Source organism: Lemur catta, chromosome 15 (genome assembly GCF_020740605.2).
Source record: "Lemur catta isolate mLemCat1 chromosome 15, mLemCat1.pri, whole genome shotgun sequence".
NCBI classification, from domain to species: Eukaryota; Metazoa; Chordata; class Mammalia; order Primates; family Lemuridae; genus Lemur; species Lemur catta.
The window spans coordinates 54,621,654-54,645,716 of record NC_059142.1 but is presented as its reverse complement, the minus strand read 5'-3'; the positions used below and the strand labels follow the sequence as shown (position 1 = coordinate 54,645,716).

The 24,063-nt window shown below is 50.9% G+C and overlaps 1 protein-coding gene across 2 annotated transcripts in view; it reads left to right on the top strand.

The window, feature by feature from the left end:
* The first annotated feature begins 7,667 nt into the window (after positions 1-7,667).
* Positions 7,668-24,063, top strand: part of USP36 (ubiquitin specific peptidase 36) — a 33,416-nt gene continuing 17,020 nt past the window's right edge. For both annotated transcript variants that reach the window (XM_045527055.1, XM_045527054.1), the window contains exons 1-8: positions 7,668-7,817; positions 9,967-10,139; positions 11,772-12,033; positions 13,040-13,261; positions 16,485-16,595; positions 17,646-17,748; positions 22,876-22,943; positions 23,451-23,521. In XM_045527055.1, coding sequence (XP_045383011.1) covers positions 11,781-12,033; positions 13,040-13,261; positions 16,485-16,595; positions 17,646-17,748; positions 22,876-22,943; positions 23,451-23,521 — 828 coding nt within the window. In that variant the 5' untranslated portion in view covers positions 7,668-7,817; positions 9,967-10,139; positions 11,772-11,780. The remainder of the gene's footprint in view (positions 7,818-9,966; positions 10,140-11,771; positions 12,034-13,039; positions 13,262-16,484; positions 16,596-17,645; positions 17,749-22,875; positions 22,944-23,450; positions 23,522-24,063) is intronic.

Genomic DNA, 24,063 nt, shown 5'->3' with positions numbered 1-24,063 from the left:
GACACGTGGATTCAAGATGGAAATGCAGCAACAGACACCGCAGGGGCCAATCCAAGGGATTGGCCAGGGTGGGGGCAGCCACCCAGGCAGGTTAAAACACTTTGGAGCTCATGGAACAATTCGAGACTGGTTCTAGCACACAATAGGGGCTCTATCTTTTCCTCCTAATTATTGATGGATATTTTTACCTGATGTAACTTTTAAAAAAATCAAGCCAAAACAGTGGGGTTTTAGATACTTCACTAGCGTCAGTTTCATTACAGGCGATTGGCTGTTGCCATGGATTCTGCATTAAGACTTTGAGGCTCGTGTTTGAACAGGTTTATCTTTAGCTTTGGGTTCAAGCTTTGGGCTGCCCCATAGCTCACCTGGTCTCCGTTGCCTTGAATCATTGTGCAGTGAAACGCAGTGCTTTGATGTGGGGGAATCATCTAGCTCTAATAGCAGGTTTTCTCCTCCAAGAAACAAATTGATGGTGTAGGGAAAAGGCATTCTGAGACATAAGGTAATTCCATACATTTTCATTCCCTAACAACTGGGAGAAACATTTCTTTCCAATTAAACTAGCAAAACAAAAACGTAACATAAATCCCAATTAGAGCCCTGGGTGTCAGGCTGGGGTGGATTTCAGAGAGGGGTGAGTGTTAGGGAGGAGTCGGGGATGGTATCAAACATGGGGTGCAGAAGTGACGCTGCACACATTACAGAGAAATAGAGCTGTGGGCGTGGTGGCACCTGTAGTCCCAGCCGCTCGGGAGGCTGAGGCAAGAGCATCACTTGAGCCCAGGAGTTGGAGGTTACAATGAGCTATGATCACGCTGCTACACTCCAGCCTGGGCGACAGAGCAAGACCCTGTCTCTGAAAATTGATTTTTATTTTTAGGCCAATAAATGTGTCTTGTTTTGTCTCTTGCAGGTACCAGGCACAGGCTTCCCAAAGTCCCCTCCCTGCACTTCATTCCCCCAGCAGTGAGTTGTGGCAAAGCATGTGAAATGCTGCCAACCAGCAAAGTTTGTCAGAGACCCAGTGTCCAAGGTTCTCACTGGGGGCTGGTCACAGAAGGCATGTAGCAAAATTCCAGACTTCCAGAAGGGAAGTAGGTGTTCGGCATAAACAAACAGTTGAGTCACAGTGAGCCATTATCAGGGAACCCTCCCCAAAGCCAGAGTCCCAGCCACCAGTCTCCTAGGCAGGCCGTTCTAGGAAGATTGGTCTCAGGCCTGCAGTTGTCGCGATGTTGCACACAAGTCCTGTCTGTCCCCTTTCCGTAGTCTTTCCCCCAGCTGAGGAGACTGCTGCTAGACGCTCCTAGGCAACCACTTAGGCAATCATTCCGATAAATCTAGTAATTCTAACAATAGCTAACAGAGGTAACGCTCAGGATGCAGGCTAAGGACCTCACGTACCTCATCCCACTTAATACTCCCTGACTCTGCGACGTGTCCTCTTGCCCAGTTGATGGGTGAGGAGACAGAGGCCAGGGCGGTGGCGGTGCCTGGTCACACATGCTGGCACTGGGGTCTGAACCCAAGGGGTGCAGACTCTAAGCCTGCTCTGCAGTGGCTCACGCCCCTGCCTCTTCCTCCACCTCAAGGGACCAGGAGCCTGTGTCGAAGACGTGGCTCGGGCAGAAGCAAGTTTCCTTCTGCAGGTCACCCTCACCCAGCAGCAGGTGAAAACTCACCTTGCGCTTACAGGGGTTGGTTGGTCAGTTTGGTTTGGGGTGTGTGTGTGTGTGTTTAAAGCAACAGTGACAACAACAAAATCCTGGTCTCAGTCAAGACAGCTTATTACACCAAGATACCTTGTTATAAGTTGTAATTCCCAAACTTAAAAACGAGTAAATTCAACTATGTGGAAAATTCATCCATATGTAATTTATCTTCCAAACCAGGACACTTTGCAGAGAAAAAAGGGGTGCTATTAACAATTAGTGGGGTGTGAACCCCAATTGCTCAGGACTATCCTGAGCAAACCAGGGTGCACTGCCACCCCATCCGTGCAGGACATCTTCCCCAGCCACTCCAGGTGTGTCTAATCCCCCTCTGCTGTTTGCCCCAGATCCCAGGACTCATCCTTGGTCACAGCAGCCCCCACACCCCCAGGGCTCCAAAGCCTCACCCGACCTTCCTGTGATCTGCCAGAGAAGGTGTACCAGTTAAGGCAGTACTAGCCGCTGCAACAAATAAACCCAGCATCTCAGGGGCTAACCAAAAGGAGCTTCTTTCTTTCCTTATTTATTTATTTATTTATTTATTTTGAGACAGGGTCTTGGTCTTTCACCCTGGCTGGAGTGTGGTGGCATCATCATAGCTCACTGCAGCCTCCAACTCCTGGGCTCAAACGATCCTCCTGCCTCAGCCTCCCGAGTAGTTGGAACTACAGGTGTGCACCACCATGCCCGACTAAGTTGTTTTTAGTTTTTGTAGAGATGGGGGTCTCCCTATGTTGCCCAGGCTGATCTTGAACTCCTGGCCTCAAGCAATCCTCCCACCTCAGCCTCCCAAAGTGCTGGGATTGCAGGTGTGAGCCACCCCACTGGACCATTTTATTTCTTGCTCACACAACAGACGGATGGGGATATCGGATAGGTGGCCTCCCATGGGTGATGCAGGGACCCAGGCTCCTTCCCTCTGTGTCCCACCACCTTCTGGAGCCTCAGAAGGTGCCTCTGCTTTAAGCCAGAAAGAGGAGGCAAGGGTGGCACTGCAGATTCCCAGCATCAGTGGTTTGAGGGTGACACCTGTCACCTGCTCTCCCGTGCACTGCTGAGAATTACTCACTGGATGCCAAGAGGGTGGACAAACGCCGTCCTGGCCAACAGCCACTTCCTGGAACCCAGAGGAGGAGCACAGTCTTTAGTGCACAGAAGCCATCCTGTGGCTTTTGTAAAACCACTTTATTGAGGTATAATTCACATACCACACCACTCAAAGTGTACAATTCAGCCGGGCGTGGTCGCATGCACCTGTAATCCCAGCTACTCGGAAGGCTGACGCAGGAGGATGGCTTGAGCCCAGGAGTTCGAGGTTGCAGTGAGCCATGATTGTGCCACTGCACTGCAACCTGGGAGAGAGAGCAAGACCCCCATCTCTAAAAATCATCATAATAATAAAGTATACATTTCAGTAGTTGGTAGTACATTATTAATTTTTTAAAATTGCAGTGCAATGTTTATAACAAAATTTGCCATTTTAACCATTCAAGTGTACATTTCAGTGGCATTAATTTCCTTTACAAAGCTTTTGCAACCATCACCACTATTTCCAAAACTTTTTTACCACCTCAGACAGAAACTCTGTAATCATCAAGCCATAATTCCCCATCCGCCCCTCCTCCTGGTAACCTGTAATCTACTCTCTGTCCCTGTGGATCTACCTATTCTAGATATTTCATGTAAATGGAATCATATGATCTTTGTTCTTTTATGTGTGGCTTATTCACTTGGCATAATGTCTTCAAGGTTCATTCGTATTATAGCAGGTGTCAGTGCAAGGAGAAGCTGAATTGGGCCTACCAAGCGTGCCCCGCTGGGCCGTGGGGAGGGGCCGAACAAGGTGGTACTGGGACCGAGAAGAAAGTGTCTGGAACATTCTTGAACAGTTTATATGATCTAGTTCTAGAGACCAAACACAGACACACCAACTGCTTTCAAAGAACAGTGACAGAGCGGTACAAAGGAACGTCATGTCTCAAACTATAACCAGAGAGACACAGAAACCAACCCAGCCCCGCCCAGCCCCGTCTGCAGCATCAGTGACGGCCCCACGTATGAAGTGGGAGTGGTGGCAAGTCTGGAGCGAGCGGGGACAGGAGCGGCCCCTGGGAGGATTCAGACAGCACTGACATCCGCAGTTGCAAAGAGCTGTTCCTAAAGCCGCAGGGAAAATCCCACTAGTGGCACTTACGGTGGCTTAGCTGTTTTAAAGACAGAACATCTTTTCTGGGAGGGGAAGGAGGAGGCTGGCCAGTGGCCAAGGCCAGCACAGGGATTTAAGGCCTGGGGGCTACTTTTTGACCAAACCACCAAATACATCCATGAACAAGTGCACAGAAGAGAGAAGGTGGCTCTGAGAGCCCCTGCATGTGGCTTTTCCTTGCTGGTTTCAACCAGACAAGGTTGACTCTTAATCTGGCAGTTTCTAGAAACTGGAAATTGTCAGGCTTGTTTAGGCCTAGAAGGGCAGCTTACAGGAACCAAAACCCACAAGGTCTCATGTACAAGTCAGAAGGGGAACTGTTAATTTACACTTAGAAATGCAGTGTCGGTCTCTCTGGAAATTAGTACAAACCTTCAGCCATCTACGGGCTCTGGAACTGGGAGAGGGGCCAAGTCCACTGACCTTGACCTCCAAGGCAGGAAGCCAACAAGGTGACTTTTGGGTGACAATATTACTATTCTGTTAATGCACTTTTTTTCCTTGAGATAAGTTCTAATGTTATTCATTTTGGTTACAGCTTGTTAAAATTGAGAATATTTTATTCTTTCATCTTCAATGTTTCCCTGGTTTTCTCTTTCGGGATTTAGAGATTATTCAACTGTCTCATCTCAAGCAGTTCATTTTCCATCTGGTTCTCTTTCATGAACACTTATCCACAGTGTGCCCCCAGCGTGCCCCCAGCGTGCCAGATGCAGAGACACACGGATGAATGACACATGGTCCTAGCTCTTAGGAGTCATGGTGACCGAGGGAGGAGAAGTCCACAGGATACTGCAACCTAATGACAGGGAGGGAGGGAATCCAGAAAGACTTCTTGAGGGAGGCGGTGCCTGAGCCGAGGTTGAAGGGCAAGCAGGAAAGGGATTCTAGGCCAAAGACCAGCTTGGACCTGGCACACGGCCAGCCTCACTGGGGGTGAGGTGGGGCTGCGGTAATTTGGATTTGGCTCTGCTGAAGGACCCAGAACGGGGAGTGGCTGGGAATGAGGCCAATTACACAGGCATGGGCCAGGCCCCAGGGACCATGAGAGGCAACGCTAGGAAGCCTGGCCTTCCTCCTCAGCCTCGGGAGCTGGGGAAGGGGCTCAGTCAGGTGAGCTTTTAAAATGTTATTCTACTGGACAGTTTGAGCAATGTATCTGGCCGTTCCAGTAAGATGGTGGGAGACTTTACTTGGTCAATCAGATGGTGGGAGGGAATGGTTTGAAAGATATCTGAGAGGTAACGTTAGCAACATTTGGGACTGATCATTTCCATGGGGTGAGGAGAGACAGGAGCCTAGGACGCTGGCCAGGAAGGTGGACGCCGGGGTTGCTGTCGGTGTCAGTTACAGTCCAACCAGGAACCCAAACCCCTCTGCGTGTTGCCTTTAGAACAGAGGGAATTAATGCAGGGATTGGTTACACCCTGATGGAAGAAACTCCCTGAACAGCCAACAAGGAAACAGTGGGCAGCCCAGAGACCACCAGCAGAAAGCTGCTAGCATCCCCAGAGTGCAGGGACAGAGCGTGGAGGCTGCATTACAAGAGCCCAGGGAGAAGGCACACGGGAGGCTGCAACCACAGCCGGCCTCTCTGGATGGAGCTGGAGCCTCTGCCAGATTCCAAGCAGAGAGGGAGGAAGGACCTGTTTCTCTTCCCCTCTGCCCTCCAGGCTCACCAGTGCCCCCAGGTGGCCTGCCCCACCTGGAAATCAGTTCACAAGGGAGCCTGGGAAACGCAGCCGGCTCGAGTCAGCACTCAGTAACACAGAAAAAACCTGGAAAAGGGCAAGGATGTGGTCTGAGCCGGCACACCAGCCCAAGTGGGCAACGGGGCAGAAAAGGAGAGGCCACCTCGGGAAGGCGGACATGGTGAGTTTGAGGTGCTTGTGGGACATTCGGGGAGAGTTTAGCAGTTCCTGGGCTTACAGGGGGTCACTGGACCCTGCTTCCAAGATTCGAGGTGGGAGGGAAGGTCTGCACATGCAGATTTGGAATTTCCCAGCCTACAGGTGGTAGGTATGGTAATTACAGCAATGGATGTGCCATAGATTAGTTGTTTACTTAAAAGAAACATTCAAATTATTTTCCAAAATAGTTGCCTCATTTATACTCTCAGCAGCAGTTTGCGAGTCCTAGTTGCTCCTAATTCTCTCCAACATTTAGTCTTTTTAATTTTAGTTACTTTAGTAGGTGCTAAATGTACCTCATTGTGGTTTTAATTTGCATTTTCTGGTGGCCGTTGAGGTAGCACACCTCAGAAAAGGCTTTTACACTGGCCCGTGTGAACACGTCTTGAGGAAATGCTACTCTGAAGGCTTCCAGGAGGCATGAAAAGGGGAGTGAATGGGAGTGTGGCTGTGCAGCCTCTCAGGAAGTCCTCTGTCATCTCATGTAAGAATTGTGGGTAACCTCTGTGGGCTCAAGCTCTGGGTGTGAACTTGGGACTCTGACAGACCTGGGTTCAAACTTTACCACTAGCTTGCTAGGATCTTCCACACTCCGTCTTCTTAGCTGTAAAATAGCAACAATAATCTCTTTTTGTAGGGTCACTATGAGGATTAAATTAGGTAATGTTGGTAAAGTGACCAGCTTGGTATGTGGCACTTAATGAGTTGGCAATGGTAGCAAATGCTATTGGTTTTGTTATTAGAATTAAAGACATGCTGCAGATGGTCTTTTTTTCCCAGACAAAGAAATTGAGGCCTGGGCATATTAAAGACAGTCCAAAGCAACCTGCTAATTAGGGCAGAGCTGGCCTAACACCCAGGTCACCTCATTCCCCTGTCAGTTGCCAATGTCCCCGCCACCACTTTTAATCACTCATCTGATACAACATATCAAGCCTGAAATAGTGAGAGCTGTATTCTTCGGAGTCACTGCCTTACGGCAGACAGTGAACTTAATAGTCTGAGGACTAAAGGATAAATTTCAATCTCCAATTCTTATAGGATTCTTCTAGACAGGGCACAGTCGCAATCAGGCTTAGGTGGGTTTTGTTCTGGTGTTGTTCGCTTTTTCAAAAAAACACCAGCACCCAAGTGACAAGCACAAGGTGACGTCTGTTCCAGTGAACAGATTGTCGCTCCATCCCCAGGCCCTGCGGTAGCCCGACGGAGGGCACGCGATTCGAGTTAGGGTATAGCGATGTCATCACTCCTACTGATGGTCCAGAATGACACAGCAGGTGGGGCCCTGTGCGCAAAGCTCTGCCTTTTGGAAAAAGTAGTTTACTCCCTCCCCGGCCCGTACTCTGTTTCTGCACCGGGGCACGCTCTCTCCGCCCGCCCTGGGGAAGGGGTTCGAGGAAGCTCCCGGTCAAGGGGATTTTAAAAACACTGCAAAAGCCACACGCGTGTGCGAACGTTCAACCGAGACGTCCCGCAGGAGTCCCGGGACGCAGCCCTGGAGGGAGCAGGCGGAGCCGGGGGCCGGGAACGGCAAACGCCAGCCCGGTCGAGCCGTCCCCGGGCCCCGCCCCCGCCTCTCCGCAGCGTCCCGCCGTCCCCGCCCCCGGGGGGCCAGGCCCGTGCGCCGGAAGTGGCGGCGCCTCGCGTGGCCGCGGGAGCTCCTGGGGCCGCGGCGCAGGGGGCGGGCACGGCGTGGGCTCTGCGCGCTTGTGTCATCGCGTAGGCCGTCGGTTCCGGGATGAGGCGGTGGCGCACGCGACGCGCAAGGCCGCCGTGGGCCGGTCCGGGGAGTCGGCCGAAGCTGGCCCCGCCTCTTAAAGCCGCCGGGGCCTTTCGGTGTGCGCGCAGCGCGGTCGCGGGGCACGGCGCCCTTAAGCGTCGCGCTGACACGTGGGTGAGGCGCCGGAGGCCCGGATGGTGCGCGTGCGGGGCCGCAGGGGACGACAGCGCCGCGCAGGTCTGCCGCGGGCCGGCCCAGAGGCCCTGGTAGGCGGGGGCCGCGGCGGGGCGACGGGGCTTCTCCCGGGCCGGGCGCGGGGCGCACCGGGGGCGCTTGGGGGGGCGTGGGCGCGAGGGACCGGCGTGTCACTGGGCAGGCCGGGGTGTCCGCGCAGGGACTCGGGCGTCCAGGCGGAGCCCGGGGTGCGCTGTGCACGCAGGAGTTTGGGGTCCCCGAGGAGGGCCGAGCCCGGGGTGCGCTGTGTGCGCGGGTGCGGGGGTGTCCGGGAGGCCGGGAAGGTCCACGCCGGGCGGGGGGGAGCCCCGGGTGGGGGAAGGTGGCGGCCCGTGTGGACACGGGCACGGTCAGCACCCACCACGGCGCCGGGTACGCAGGATCCGGGCTTTCTCCGGAGCTGCTTGAGCCGAGTCCGGAGAGCGCGGTCTGTCCGGCTGCGGAACGGAGGCCTCGCTTCCTTTCCCCGGGAAACTCGGGAAGGGCTCGCCCCGGGGAAGGTAACCTTCCTCGCGGTCGCTGACGTGCGCTTTCTAAACACCCGTTATCCTAGTCGGGTGCTGCGGCGCGTCCCCGGGTCCCCCGGCGCGGGAGCAGCATCCTGAGCCAGATGGCGAGGGGAACCCCGCGGCGCCCGCGCAGTCCGGTTCCTGGGACGGGCGCCGAGAAGCAGGCCTCGGGGGACGGGGTGATGCCCTGGGCGCTCTGCGGGAGCTGGGCCCCCCCCTGAGGGCGCCCCACGAGGCCTACTTCTGTCTTGGGCTCCTCCTCCCAGCACGTGGTTGACCCTGTGCGTCTTGAATGCAGTTTTTCCTGGAAAAGTGAATTGAAAGGGAGGAGGGAGAGAAAACGTGCTTTATTAAATAGTGTTTGTTCTGAGGAAGCTATGCTTGAGTACTCCCAGAGGTAGAGATAGTAAGTATTAACATATAGGCTGTTCCTGGACCACGAGAGTTCGGAGAATGTGTTAGTAAGTGCACACGATGCAGGGCTTGCTGATGGTTACACGAGAAAATTTTTTTTCTTGGGTTTCTACACCTCAGAGAGAGCATTTTTAGGTTATTGGTTAATGTTTTAGGTGGAATTGGTGAAGTAGAAGTTGATCATTCTGCCACAACCTGAAAAATTATGTTTGTCTGAAATCTCTGACTCTGCATCAAAGAGTGGGTGAGGTTCAAGTTACTTATTTTGAGTGAAATTGGATTAAATATCCCAAGTTTTGTTTATCCCCTGGCTGTGTGGTTCCCAAAGGTTAGCTGATGGTCCATGACAGAGTTCTGCCCTGTCCACTGTGAGGTGTGAGTCTTGACAAAAAGCCATGGCATTGAAGGTAGAATGTCGTCACTTTGCAGATTGTTCTTTATTCTCTGTGGTTTGGGGAGAGTTGATCCGCTTTTATTTATGGATGAAATGATAGGTGTGAGATTTGCTGTAAAGCAACCTGGGGGTGGGGAGGTGAATCAGGACTGCTCGGACATAGTTCTTGAGGCTGAATAGTGGGGACTCCTGATTTGATTTTATTTTTTAAACAGATGGAGTCTTGCTCTGCCCCCCAGGCTGGAGTGCAGCAATGCAGTCATAGCTCACTGTAGCCTCCAACGGCTGAACTCAAGTGATCCTTCTGTCTCAGCCTCCTGTGTAGCTGGGACTACAGGCATGTGCCATCATTTGTGTGTGTTTGCCTATTTTTACTGAAAAAAGTTCTTAAGTACCTTAATTTGGTAGTGTTTGTAGATCGTAACAAAAGAAAACATCCATACTTAGCAAAGTAAAAATCTGGCAACTCTTACTGTTCCTTAAGTTGTTTTTTGTTTTTAATTTTACTGGTTCATGAAATCCAAAAGCTTGGGATTATTATTATTACCTATTGCTCTGTGGAAATGAGATCAGACTGCAGTTGACTGGCCAGTGTGGGGAGCTTTTGTTCACTGAACTTGTCTCCAGCATCAGGGTTAAGGTACAGAGCAGACAGCAGTGTTTTCCATGTCGCGTGCATTGCAGTATTTCGTGGCTAGTTAGCACAGTTCTCCTGACTTCAGGACTGTGGATATTCCTAAGTCGTAATGACAACTTATTCCTGGTAGATGGCCACAGTTGCTATACCTTGTCCATGGGAAGTGGCCGAAGAGACAGTGGGAGGAGAGCCAGCCTTGAACGACGGTCTCACTGTTCATCCCACAGGCACCAACACCCATTCTGCAGCTTTGGTGATTTCACAGTCCGGAGTCCAGGAGCAGGAACCCTTGGATTCCAGGGCCCAGCGTAGCACCTGCCCATTCCGGCCCGGTCCCTCCCTTAAGAACCTGATTCCATGCTGCAGGAGGAAGTAGCCAGCCCAAGTTCACGTATCCCAGGTAAGCCTACAGAGGTTTCTGTGTATTTTTTCATTCCACAGTTACCTGCATGTGACCCAGCAGTGATTGTTCAGTTGGTGAGAAGTCTTAGATAATTCCTGTAAGAAAAGGCTCTTTTATTTCCTCAAATCAGAGAACTTAGGCTTGTTTTTTTAAAAATCAGTTTTTTATGTTTCTGTTCTTTATGGAAGCTTTTATAGGAAAAGATATTTGATCCATGTACAGAATTAGATGACAATACATTGATTAATTTGAATGACTTAATAAGAGGTGGAGGAGGGGTCCCTGCTTTCACTGGAGCAGACGTCTGGGCACACCTGACTCATCGATTCTTTCAGGGCGGGCCAGGGCCTGGGTATCAGAAGGAGTTGCCGTCTTTCTCTGTGTGTGCGCAGTTTGAAGGATGTATTTTTCTAATGGTTGATCCAGATTGCCTGAGCTTGGGCTGGAGGGCTGAGGTGGGAGGTGGGGGGTGGGAAGGGAAGCGGCGGATACAAGTGTAGCAATGAGCAGGACAGGTCTCCTCTTCGTTACAGTGTCTGTGCAACTGCCCCGATGTCCTAAAGATGTCCTAAAGCCTCTGTCGGGCTAATATGTAGCAAGCTCTACAGCACTTTCTAAACTTATTATTTTTGTCATTTTCGTGGCCATTTTACAACTGGAGAATTGGAGAAGTTACTAGTAGTTGTCCCTGGGTTTCATAGCTCTGGGTGATAGAAGTCCCTGAGGCTGCCGCCTCCAGGAGACTGGATCTCCCCACTGGCCCACTTTGCTCTTGTTCTCTCTTGTGAGTGGCCTGGGAAGCGTCTGCTTGGGTTCAGGTGTCTTGCTGTTCTCCAGGGCTGTGCCTTACTCTTTCTCTTCTCCCTCGGTCCTCCTCTACTTCTAGAAAGACAATTTGTCTAAGGACTGTCCAGTGGAAATATAATGCAAACCACAATTTAAAATTTAATAGTAGCCACATTAAAATTAAGAAGGTGACATTAGTTTTCCTAATTTATTTAACCTAATATTTGTAAAATACTATTATTTCAACCTGTAACCAATCTGAAAATTACTGAGATGTTTTCCGTTGTTTTTTTATACTATGTCTTCGAAATCTGGTGTGTATTTTATACTTATAGCACATCTCAATTTGGACTAGCCTCGTTTCATGTGCTCAGTAGCCACGTGTGGCCTGTGGCCTTCACATTGAAGCGTGCAGGTCTGTCCAGACATGCTTGTTAATCTGACCTGCATGCTGCTTCCTTTATCGCATGGATTTGTCCGTGTGTGTGTGTGAGTAGTGTTTCCCTCTTTTGAGCTAACATTAGGACATGGTGGCCTTTGGAAGGAAATAGCACCAAGTGTGCGTCCAGAGCCACGTGATGAGGGTTTGTTAAAGAGATGCATGCAGCAGGGGCAGTCCCTGCCTGCGTAGCTCTACTGTGGAGGCACCTTGTCTTTTTGAGAGAGGACACATGAACTGTGTCTCCTTGTTTCACACTCCTCTGTAGGGCTGGCAGCTGATCCAGGAAAGCTTTTGTGGTGTTTGGCATCCATGGTGACCAAAGAGGGGATTTTAAGAGAAGTGGTGTGTTTGTTCATGAGCCTTAGTTCTTCACCGGTCTGTGTTCCTTCTTGTCCCCACAGTGATGCACCATGCCGATAGTGGATAAGCTGAAGGAAGCCCTGAAGCCTGGCCGCAAGGACTCGGCCGATGATGGGGAACTGGGGAAGCTTCTGGCCTCCTCTGCCAAGAAGGTTCTTCTGCAGAAGATCGAGTTTGAGCCAGCCAGCAAGAGTTTCTCCTACCAGCTAGAGTCCTTAAAGAGCAAATATGTGTTGCTGAACCCTAAAACGGAGGGAGCCAGTTGCCACAAGAGTGGAGATGAACCACAGGCCAGAAGACAGGGTACAGATTTGTGACAGATTGTTAGAAAGGCCCTCACTGTGTATTTGTTGAATGGATGGACTAAAGTTGACTAATTAATAGGAACAACAGCAGAATGTGGTCACTTACGAATTTCACATGGGGTCAGTAGATTGCGGTCACAGAAGTAGCGGCGCAGAGTTGGTAGTGAGACAGGACTGGCAGGCACTGCTCTGGGTGCCACATTGTTGCAGCACTGCCTTCCTGAGTCAGGAAGTGTCAGAACAAAGTTTCTGATTGCCCTGATCAAAACAAGATGAAGGCAGGGCAAGTTCTGACAGGTTAGAACCAAGATAGTCTCGGAACGCGGCCCCTTCATGAATATTCCTCCCCTTGTTTAGCCAGGTGCTTAAATAGAAAGAACAGGAAACAGGGGGCTGGTTGTCTTCTGCAGGGAGAACTTGCCTCTGCTCTGTCTGTGAAGTAGGGTTTCTAACTCTCTACGGTTTTTGAATATATCTCACTTTCACTTTACCTTGTTGGCTCACTCCTGAATTCTTTCTTGTACGAAGCTGAGGACCCACTGGGACGTTAAGTGGCTCCCAGCATTGGGAGTCACTTTCCTGTGTCAGTAGGGAGGAGATCTGCGTACTTGGATGTTCCTTGGAAGTTGCCCCCCTGCCCCAGGTTTAATAGGATCAAAAGTAGGCCTTGGAAACAAGACAGGGAAATGGGGTGGGCTGCATGTGGGCACAGCATGGTGCGGAGAGCCGGGGCCTGGTTCCTTCGCTGCCCACTCTGAATCCTGTCCTCCCATTCATACAGGGGCCTTTGATTCTAGATGTAAGCCGTCTGGCGGGTCTGTGGAATGACTGGGTTTACTCCTGAGCTTTCTCAGATGTCCAGTAAATGAGCCCGCCACTTACCCCTTGAGGCTGTATTCTGAGCAACTGCATGCTAAGCATACATATCAGGAATTTATTATTGTGGTCTACCTGTGTGTAGACTGATGTCCTCTTTTTTTGTCCTGTGTCCCTTTATCTCTCAGGCAGTGAGTATGCGTACGAGAGCTGTGGTGACGGAGTCCCAGCCCCGCAGAAAGTGCTCTTCCCCATGGAGCGCCTGTGTTTGCGGTGGGAGCGGGTCTTCCGCGTTGGTGCGGGACTCCACAACCTTGGCAACACCTGCTTCCTGAACTCCACCATCCAGTGCTTGACCTACACGCCGCCGCTGGCCAACTACCTGCTCTCCAGGGAGCACGCTCGCAGCTGTGAGTACGACTTTGCAGTCAGGCTTGGCTTTGAGTCCTCGGCATTGGGCAGCCCACGTGCTTGTGGCACTGCTGTTTTCAGTCTGGATCAAATTCAGGAGTGAAGTTCGTGATGTAGTAGCCAATCAAACTTAAATTTGATTGGTGTCTGCTGCAGATTGGGCCATGAAGGTGAATCAGTCGGGTCGGGTCACGCCCGCCAAACTTTCCTGAAGACGGTCATCCAAACAGAAACAAAATTTGCAAAAGATACCTCCAAAATACGTGTATTCAGCTATTTTATGCATCTATTGTACCAATACATTTTGTGTACATTATAAAGCATGTCCCAAAGCAAAAATTAAAAATGAGTAAAATAAAGGTGAAATAAAATATAACCAACCAAAAACTGAAGGAAATAGAAAGTCTGAAGAGTCAATACACGCTGAATGCCACACTGGAAAAAAATTTTTTTCTTTGGGGCCATGGTGTCTTATTATGAAAATAGAATAAAAACTTTGAAAACAAAATGATCCTTTTAATTTAATGAAAAATTTGTTACTTGTATTCATCTATTCCATGTTTTTAGAATTGTCAGTATTAATTGTAACAATAAGAACATCAACAGGTAATATTTTCACGAACCAACTGCAGGGTTTTGCCCAGGTTTTGCTACACGAGGCCTCGGGCTCAAAACTAGTACGAGTGAAATGTGACTCATTAGCGGTTAATGTGTTAAAGGAATTAGTGATTTATAATTGTCCATGGAAAAAACACCCAAGTGGAGATGATCGTACAGGTGTGTTCTGTGAAACTTACGACAGACAAATCATTCCAATCCTTTACAAACTCTTGTGAAGAATAGAAAGGAGAGAATATTCCCCAGCTCATTCTGTGAGGTTCTTAAAACTCGAATAACAAAAAACAAGGACAACACGAGAGAGAAATTATAATCCCATCTTATTTGTGAACATAGATATAAAAATTCTAGGAAAAATGCTAGCAAATGGCACAGTTTTTAAAAAACTGTAAGCTGCTGTGTTTATCCTGGGGATGCAAAGTCGTAACAAGAATATCTGTGAACATAATTAGGGAGCTAGTGTGGCAGTTAAAAGCAGGACGCGGGAGCCTGGCCTGTGAGTTTGCGTCCCACCTCTGCCCCTTCGTAGCTGTGAGTCCTCACGTGTTACGTGACCTCTTCCTGCTTCCTGCCCCTCGTCTTCCTCACGGAGTCGTTGCAGGGTTGGAACTCTGTAAAGTGCTTGACATAGTCCTTGGCGCACAGTAAGCACAAGTGACTGCTCATGTTGCCGCCTCAATGAATTACTATTACTGTGTTAACAGATTAAAAGAGAAAGGTCAGCCGGGCGTGGTGGCACGTGCCGGTAGTCCCAGCTGTTCAGGAGGCTGAGGCGGGAGGATCGTTTGAGCCCTGGAGTTGGAGGTCTGTGCTGATGCCACTGTGCTTTAGCCCAGGCAACAGAGCAAGACCCTATCTCAGAAAAAAAAAAAACTATCATGAAGAAATTTATAAAATTTATAAAAGCAACATACGCAATAAAGTAATTAGACCTAAATTTAGCAAAATATGTACAGAAAACCTTGACTGAAGAACACTAAATAATTATCTACATAAAAGTAATAAATGAATACAGTTAGAAAGTCAAACAAAAGTCTAAATGAAAAATAAAAGCCTCCTCCTTATGTAAAGGCAATAACATGTATTTCTGAGGATAATTTTTTTGTAAATACTAGCATTTTTATCTATCTGTGGTAAGCAGGCTGCATTCTAGTCCATTACTGACTTTGAGATAGGTCTAAGATTTTTAGTATTATTCAGTACCTCTGAGTAATTAGAACTATTGAGGTGGAAAAAACTGATTTGGGTTGAATTTTGTGTTACGAGACGGTTCTAATTGAAAAGGTAACGCACTGTGATCTAGACAGCATCTTGCAGAAATGAAAACTTATTTGCCCTTTGATCCAGAAATTTATCTTCTAGGTTTATACCTTAGAGAAACTCACCCACGTGCACAAGGAGACAGGTATATGGTTGTTCATTGCAGCGTGTTTGTGACAGCAGACAAAATGGAAAGGCCAAGTGCGTGTTAGTAGATACATAAACAAACTGGTCTGTATTCACTCTGAAATATTCTGGCTGTAAGACTGAAGAAACTAGAGCTAAGTCTAGCAACATGGATTTTTAAAAAGCAGGTTGCTGAATGGTGTGTAATTGTGTGGTACAGTTTATATAAAGTAAGTCTGTAGACACGGATACCATTCATTGTTTATGGATAGACCCCTGTGTATTAGTACATAAATACGGCAGTAGTGATTGCCTGATTCAGCATAGTGGTTACTTTGGATAAAGGAATGTGGAAAATGGAATTGAGGGGGCGTTCAACTACTATACCAATGTTTTACTTAAAAAATACTTAAAATGGAGTAGAGCTGGGTGGTGGTATACTCTTTGTACATCTCTTTGTATTTAAAATGTCATAATTTTAAAGGTAAGAGTGTACACTGTCAAGTCTAGGGAAGAACAAGTCATTTGATATATATAGCAGGGTTGGCAGACTAATCTGACCACTGCCTGTGTTTGTCAATAAAGTTTTATTGAACATGTCCATGCCCATTTGTTTACATACTGTCTGGCTGCGTTTGCTCCCCAGTGGCAAGATCGCACAGTCAAAACAGCCTGTGTGTGTAGTCCGCAAAGCAGAAAATATTTACTCTCGGGATCTTCACAGGAAAAACGTTCGACCCCTGATAAATAGCAGCGAGGTGTTTACTAGAAGCAGTAGAGCAAAGGTTGCCACATTTGAGGAACAAACTAAGGGGCTGTCAGGAAGCCTTAAAATATTTTAGCCTATTGACCATATAATGTAACTTAGAAATTAGAGAAGACATTTTTCCAGCCTTCCGTTCTGAAAATCAGACGTATTCTTTTTATAAGTAAGTAATACTGTGGAGATACGGAGAGGTTCCTGCACGGGTCATCGGCCTTCACTCGGTGCTGTGAGACGGTTAGGGTTACAGCTTTGGAGGAGTCAGGGCCCCAGGCGTTTCCCTGGTGATCACCACGTGGTGTCAGGAGTCTGGGGTCTCTGGCTAGCCGTCCTTTCACAGACTGGTGTGCTCTTACCTGCCTGTGTTGCTGTCTTTGCTATGTTGGGGTGTGGGCGTCATCGTGGATTCTTTCTAAAGCTCTTGTCTTACGGTGGCTCCTCCTTCCCTGTTGCAGGTCACCAGGGGAGCTTCTGCATGTTGTGTGTCATGCAGAACCACATCGTCCAGGCCTTTGCCAACAGCGGCAACTCTATCAAGCCCGTCTCCTTCATCCGGGACCTGAAAAGTAAGAATCGATGCATTGAATGCCTGCTAAGTGCTTGCTCGGTAGCAGGTGCTAGAGAGTTGGTGCAAGGGAAAGGAGAGTTGTGAGTGAAGCCCTGGGAATCCCACGTGCTAAGTGTCTGCATGTGGCTGTGCAGACCAAAGAATAGTAGGTTAGAGACATGGGGGCTGGCGTCAGTGGGGGAGGCTTTCATGGGGTGGGTCACGACAGGTAGGTTTTGGCCAGGTGGAGGGCGTTGTTGCATGTTCTGGGCAGGCAGAGAGCTAGGAAGAGGATGGATGAGGAATGTACCAACTCCTTTCTGGACATTAGGGACCAGTTGTCCTGTGCTGTAAAAGTCTCATTTCCCATTCACTTGGCAGAAAAGAGAGGTCCATTCTTGGCTTTTGAAACCTGTGTATATTATAGCGCTATGACATAATTATAATCCATCTGTGTTCTGTAGGGGCTCTTGGAGAACTCGTTACTCGGACTTTACTCTTTTTTTTGGAGACAAGGTCTTGCTCTGTCACCTGGGCTAGAGTGCGGTGGTGTCGTCACAACTCACTGCAACCTTAAACTCCTGGGCTCAAGTGATGATCCTTCCTCAGACTTGCGAGTAGCTGGGACTACAGGCGTGTGCCACTGCACTTGGCTAATTTTTCTATTTTTAGTAGAGACAGGGTCTTGCTCTTGCTGAGGCTGGACTGGAACTCCTAACCTCAAGTGATCCTCCTGCCTCGGCCTCCCCAAGTGTTAGGACTACAGGCGTGAGCCACTGCACCCGGCTGTATTTTACATTCTTAAAGGCTTGGTGTTCTTGATGGCATTTGAGCTTTTCTGTGAAGCAATGAGGGTTCAAGTCTCAGATCTCACTGAGAAAACAACGGCTGTGATGAGCCATAGCTGGGCTATGAGAATTTATGTGGAGCTGTTGTTTTCCTCATTTGCCACTTTGGAAAGGTGGATGGACTGTCTCACCCTGTGCCAGCTAGGAATTGACGAGGGAGGTGGCAGCAGGCTGTTGGAAGAAAAGGCACATGGTCTTCCCTCCCTTTGTTCCCCCTTTAGAGATTGCCCGGCATTTCCGCTTTGGGAACCAAGAGGACGCGCACGAGTTTCTGCGGTACACCATCGACGCCATGCAGAAGGCCTGCCTGAACGGCTATGCCAAGTACGTGCCTCGCCTCAGCCACCTTTCCCGAGGGGGTTCGGACGTCTTTTGATGTGGTGGCAGCAGGACATTGTTGTGGAGGCAGCCGGCCCTGCTACCCTCTGCTCAGCTTCCTCCGGTGGACGCGGCAGATTCTGCGTCTCAGTGGCTGACCTGCTGCAGCCCAGACATGGGGCTTCCCTGGCTTCTGGGGAAGGGCTGTCTCCTGGCACGTTCTGGGGAAGGGCCGTCTGGGTGCAGCGGAGTGACGGGGGCTCTGTCTCAGCAGCTCAGCTGGGAGGATGCTTTAGCAAATCTCTTTTAGAATGTTCCGCTATTGCCATGGGCTTTTCCAGTCTTTTGAACATCACTTCATTATTTTGATACGGAGGATGGCAGTGGTAGAAATTATGATGTCTCTATAATATAAGGCAAAAGCATACAGGAAAATTTGAGGTTAGGAACTTAAAATTTTTAAGACTTTAGTCTGCCTGGTCACAATTTCTTAGTTTCAAATGAAAGCACAGAATGTACGTCTGTAACGGTTGGTTGCTTTGTGCCGCAAGGTGTGGTAGTTACCGTCGAGAATTGTTTCTGTGTCATTCCTGGGTTCGTGGGTTCAGACGAAAGAAAACAGGTAGGAAATGCTCACGATCTCCTGCTTATTGCCTGGGCTTGGAGTACTGGAAATACCTTAGACAATTTGGGAGACCTGCCTGGAACGTTCTTTAGAGAAGCGGCTAGTCGAGTTGTAGCAGTGAGTGAGTGACATGGGAAAGCCGCGGCTTCCGTGGGTGAGATTCTTAGGTGAATGAGCCTGACAGAATAAAACTTACTTTAGTAAGTTGATGCAAATACAGCTTTTACTGGGTTCCTAGAATGCTTTCGCCTCTCCTGAGGGTTTGGTCGCCTGTTCTTCCCCTTGCCCTGAAGGGGCTTGAGCCTCCCTTCCTGCCCCCCACCTGACTGAGTAGCTGTTTGCTGAATGCTTGTGCTGCTGGCCGGGTGTTCCGAGGTTAAAGCCATGGTCCTCGAGTCTGAGGAGCTGCCGGTGCAACTGGCGAGGACAGGGAGACCCACCAGTGTTGACAGCGCTGTGTGGGAAATGTCCTGGAGGGAGACTGTGGCAGCCACACCCCAGAGGGTCACCTGCCCCAGAGGGGGCTTCCTGGGAGAAGCGGCCCCTCAGGCTGAGCGCGGGAGGCTGGGTGAGGAGTGAGGTAGGTGGGAGGACTGTGGCGTTGCCAGCACCTCCAGGTGGGTGCAGCAAGTCCACAGCGGGGTTCCAGCTCTGGGCATGGGGTGCTGCCACCTTGGAACTCCTAGAACAAGAACTGACACCTGGGCCCCAGCCCAGGCCAGTGAAGCAGAGTCAGCAGGTGGGAGAAATTCGGGAGGGGTGGGTGCGTAGGGTTAGGACTCAGGGCTGTGGGAGGCAGGAGACCGGTGTGTGGCCTGGGCAGCAGGGTAGGCGGTGCCGAGCCAGACGCTGGCACAAGGGCGGGGGCAGGGGAGGGAGGCCGAGCGTCAGATGGCCCGGCCTTGCTGGACGCTGGCCCAGGGGGGAGATGGCCGCTTCCCAAACAGCCGTCAGCGAGAGAGCTTCCACTGGTCTGTAGTGAAAGGTCACGGGGTGAGAAAAAAATAAAAGACTGTCACAAGTGGCGAGCCTTTCATAAGCCCAGTGATTCCATTTAGTCTGCAGGCAGAAGGACCTTGTTGGTTTTTGTTCTGTTCATGATTTTTGGTATTACTTGCATTGCGATCGGAGTGTGTTTGTGTTTCTATTTCGTGGAACTTCCTGTTGTTTTCTCTGTGGCCTGATATGTCACTGGTGTTGGTGAATGTTCTGAGCACTAGAGATGGGAAATCCTCAGATTGTCAGGGTGCAGCGTTGGCTGTGTCTGCGCAGATCTGTCTTGATGATGATGTTTCTGTCTCCGTGTCTGTGTGCACGTGCCTCTTTTGTTCAGTACCAAGAATGTGTGCTAAGCCCACGATGGCTGGTGTTTTCTGTCTCCTTGCACCTCGTGTCGTTTTGCTTTACAGATGGCATAGCTGTTTATGACCGTCCTGTCTTCATTGAGAATTGTTGCTCTTAGCATGACAAAGCGCGTGTCACATTAATGCCTGTGGCTTGAATTCTGTAGTAGTGCGCCCGGCATCAGAACCACAGCCCTGCCTTGTGCCCGGCATCAGAACCGCAGCCCTGCCTTGTGAAGGGTCCGCCTGCCCCTTCGCCTCTGCCCATCTCTTTGTGAGCGCTTTGTTTCGGGCACTCGTGAGCTTTGGTCTTGTTCGTAACCCAGTTGAGCGTCTTGTAACAGACGACGTGAAGCCGTGTGTGGAGGCTGAGGCAGGAGGGTCGCGTGCGCCCTGCAGTGGGACGCCGCATTGAGCCGTGATTGCACCTCTGCACTCTGGCCTGGGCCTCACAGCGAGACTCTGTCTCAGAAAAAAACCAACAAAGGCAAATTAAGACCCTTCACGTTTATTGTTAAGACTGCTAAAGTTTGCTCTCAGCTCTGTCGTATTAATGTGTTTTATGATAATTATATGTAGCATATTTGCTGTGCTGCTTTATCTAATTTTTCTTGTTAATTTTTTAAATTTCTTTTGATGTTCAAGAAGATCTATATTTTGTTCTAGGGACTGCATTGTCCACAGACCTTTGTGAGATGCCCTTGGCTGTTGTCTTTTGACCCTGGTGGTCTGGTCTGTAGGTTTTCAATGACCTCCTTCCTTATCTCCTTTCTTCTCTCCCTCGCACTTTTAGTTGGCATTGTCCTCTTTCTGTTGGCACGTGCTAGGTGACGTCCCTTTCTTGCCCGGTCCCCTGCTTCTATTTGAGTCTTGGGCTACAGGTAAATCTTCCTGGTGCTTGCCGTCCACCCTCCTGCTGGCACCTCTCAGCCCCCTTGGCTGGGTGAATTCTGTCCTCTAGAGCAGCAGTCCCCAAACCTTTTGGCAGCAGGGACCTGTTTCATGGAAGATAATTTTTCCACAGATGGGGGTAGGGCGGGGAGTGGGGCTGGAGGCGGAGCTCAGGCGGTGATGCCGGTGATGGGGAGCAGCTGTAAGTACAGAGGACGCTTTGCTCGCTTGCTTGCCCCCCGCCCCCACCACTGACCTCCTGCCATGTACGGTAGCCCCATGCAGGGGGTGGGGGCGGGATACCATTCCCGTGCCCAGGAGTTAGGGGCCAGGAGTTGGGGACTGCAGTTCTAGAAGATTCCTCTGGGAGGGCGCGTATGTACAGGGTCCCAGCCGAGGTAGTCCGCGGCCATCTCACGGTGTCTGGGGCTGTGTGGTGCATTTGGGCTTTCGCGTTGCCGCCTCCCTCTGCTTTGTGCGTGTTTTCTGGGGGATGGTTTTCATCCAGTGAAGCGTTTTGCTGCTGTTCGTTACTGTTTGCTAGATTTAGACTGCGTTTCATTCCTGCTGCAGACCTGGCGGTTCTCCAGATCCTTCATCCGAGGGTGCTGCCTGTCAGCAGAGTGACGCACACTCTCTTCCGCGGGTGGCTCTTTCTCTGGGTCAGCGGGGTCGGATTGTCCCTCCCAGTCGGGGTTTTCTCCAGGACCAAACTGCGGCTCTGGCTCTTCTCCGCCCAGTCTCCTGAGGACGCCTGGCTGCCTTCTCCCTTCTCCCCCGCCAGCTCATGCCTTTGGGGACGGCCGCCTCAGCCACATGCTGCCAGTCCCCTCTAGTCGTCCTCCCGGCTCAGTTGTCCCTACCGCCCTTGTACCCAAGGCTGGGGCGGGCGTGTGGGGGAACTTGCTAGAACCTGACTTTATTTCCCCTTGCGGGTGGCTTGGCGACGGCGCTTCCTCTGCTCCAGGCTGGGCCAGGGGTGGGTTCTGGGTGGCTCTCACGGGCTGCAGGACGCTCAGGGCAGCCTGGATGTCCGCAGCTGCTGTCACATGCAGCCACCCTCGAGTTCCCAGGCTGCTCTGAGATTGCGGCCTTGCTAGTTTTTGGAGTTAAAACATCCCTTCTTTTGGCCGGGCACGGTGGCTCACACCTGTAATCCTAGCCCTCTGGGAGGCCGAGGCGGGTGGATCGTTCAAGGTCAGGAGTTCGAGACCAGCCTGAGCGAGACCCCGTCTCTACTAAAAATAGAAATAAATTATCTGGACAACTAAAAATATATATAGAAAAAATTAGCCACTCGGGAGGCTGAGGCAGTAGGATCGCTTAAGCCCAGGAGTCTGAGGTTGCTGTGAGCTAGGCTGATGCCACGGCACTCACTCTAGTCTGGGCAACAAAGTGAGACTCTGTCTCAAAAAAAAAAAAAACCACATCCCTTCTTTCGAGGAATAGTGGTGACAGTAGATGGTGGCAGTGATTTTTCAACTTCTAACTTTGCAAAATAAAAATTCGGTGGCCCTTTGTTGGTCCTCTAAACACTTTGAGCGCCCACAGTCTGGGAAGCGCTGTGATCAGTAGTGGTACAGACAGGACAAGAGGCTGCAGGTGTGCGGTCAGTGCGTTCCCGGGGGTGGCAGAGCCGTGGCCGTGGAAAGGGCCCCAGGAACAGCACCGCCGAGTACCTGGCTGAGGACACTGCGCTGGGGGAAGTCGGAGAAGGCAGCTGGGGAGGTGGGGACCCAGGAGAGCCTTGGAGGAGGAGGAAGCTTGTCTCGGGGTCGGCCACACTGCCTCGTTGCGTAGCCTTCTGGTAAAACCACTCCGAAGCCAGCAGGATTTGTCCCAAGAGGTCTTTGGTGACTCCGAAAAGAAGACGGTTTCAGAGGAGTGAGTCGGAACCGGATGCAGTGGGTCACTAGTGAGAACAGGGAGCAGAGACTCGACGTAGCGTGTCATTTCCAGATTCTTCACATCTTCGTGGCATGAATAGTCACCCAGTAAATGAATACTCAGTAGCTCTGTAGGGCAGGGTCACCTGGACCCCAGTTAGTAAATGGTGCTGGGGGTTTGAATGCTGGGCCGTCTGCCCTGAAGCCCACGCCAGGACCCCCTTGTGGGGACCTGGGGAGACAGAGCTCTGTGGAGAGACCACCAGATGACGTGGAGCCACTGAGGGTGGAGGACAAGGGAGCCTGGGGACACGGGGGTCCTGCTGAGCTGGGACAGGCTGCTGCGTGGTCTCCTGTGGTTCTTTGAAGGCTGTTGCCTCCTTTTCAGGTTGGATCGTCAAACACAGGCCACTACTCTCGTCCATCAGATTTTTGGAGGGTATCTCAGATCACGTGGTAAGTGGTGACATTGTCTCTGTCCCTTCTTACCAGGATTGGGATATTAACCCAGGAAATTCTAGGAGCTCAAGCATGGCCTGGGGGTTCTTTCCTAGCGATGTAGACTTGGGCAGGTAACTGGGGGCTTGAGCCTTGCTTTCCTCTCTGTGAGACCCTCGCTTGCCAGCCGCTTTGCCCAGGTCTAGTAGCCCACGAGTGGAGAAAAGCGCTGTGCACGTGGGAAGGGGTGATGGTGTTATTGCCCCTCCCCCCTTCCTCGGTTCCTCCACGCCTCGCTGAGGCCAGCGGCGCGGGGTGGGCCCATTGGGCGGGAAGGCGCTGGCACAGATCTCGGGAACTCCGGTGGCGAAGGAGCGCTGTCCACACACCGGGACTCTCTGGGGCCAGGTGGGATCATTGTCTTTGGCCAAAGCCCAGTTGAGAGTCGGCCTCCCAGGTCTAGGTCTTGGCAGCCGGGGGTGCCCCACTGCTGCGCCGCCCCACTGGCTCCCTGTTGTGTTGCAGTGAAGTGCTCTGTGTGCAAGAGCGTCTCGGACACCTACGACCCCTACTTGGACATCGCGCTGGAGATCCGGGTACAGACCCACCGCTTCCGCCACGCGTGTGCACAGTAGGAGGGCGGGACCGGCGGGTGACACGGGACAGACAGAATGGGAAAGGCACAATGTCACAATAGATGTGGGGAAATACTAGATTCCCGCTGCCTTACTGAGAGACCATCATTTTTGCCTGGTTCTCTCCAGCCTTTTTCCTGTTCCTTTCATTTAAAAAAAAATAGGTAAAATTGAGTTTTCTGTCCTAAGGCAAAAGTGGGGACAACACTGTCACACAAGGCTTGAGGAGAATCTGTCACGGGCTGTGGGCCGCCATGGCACAAGTGCATGCAGGTGTGGAGCTTGGCGGCTGTGTCCGTTGCCGAGGGAGCCCTCGTGAGGCCGGCGCTGGGCTCTGGTCCGTCCGGGCCCGCGGGCGGCTGTCGGCCTTCCCCGGGCCGGTCCGAGCTCCAGAAGTGCCTGATGCAGGCAGACCCCCGTGGTGGCCTTTCTTATCACTGGAGAAGGGGTCCCAGTCTGGCCCCCTGCTCCTGTGTGGTGGGCGTTCCATGTCTCAGAAGGTG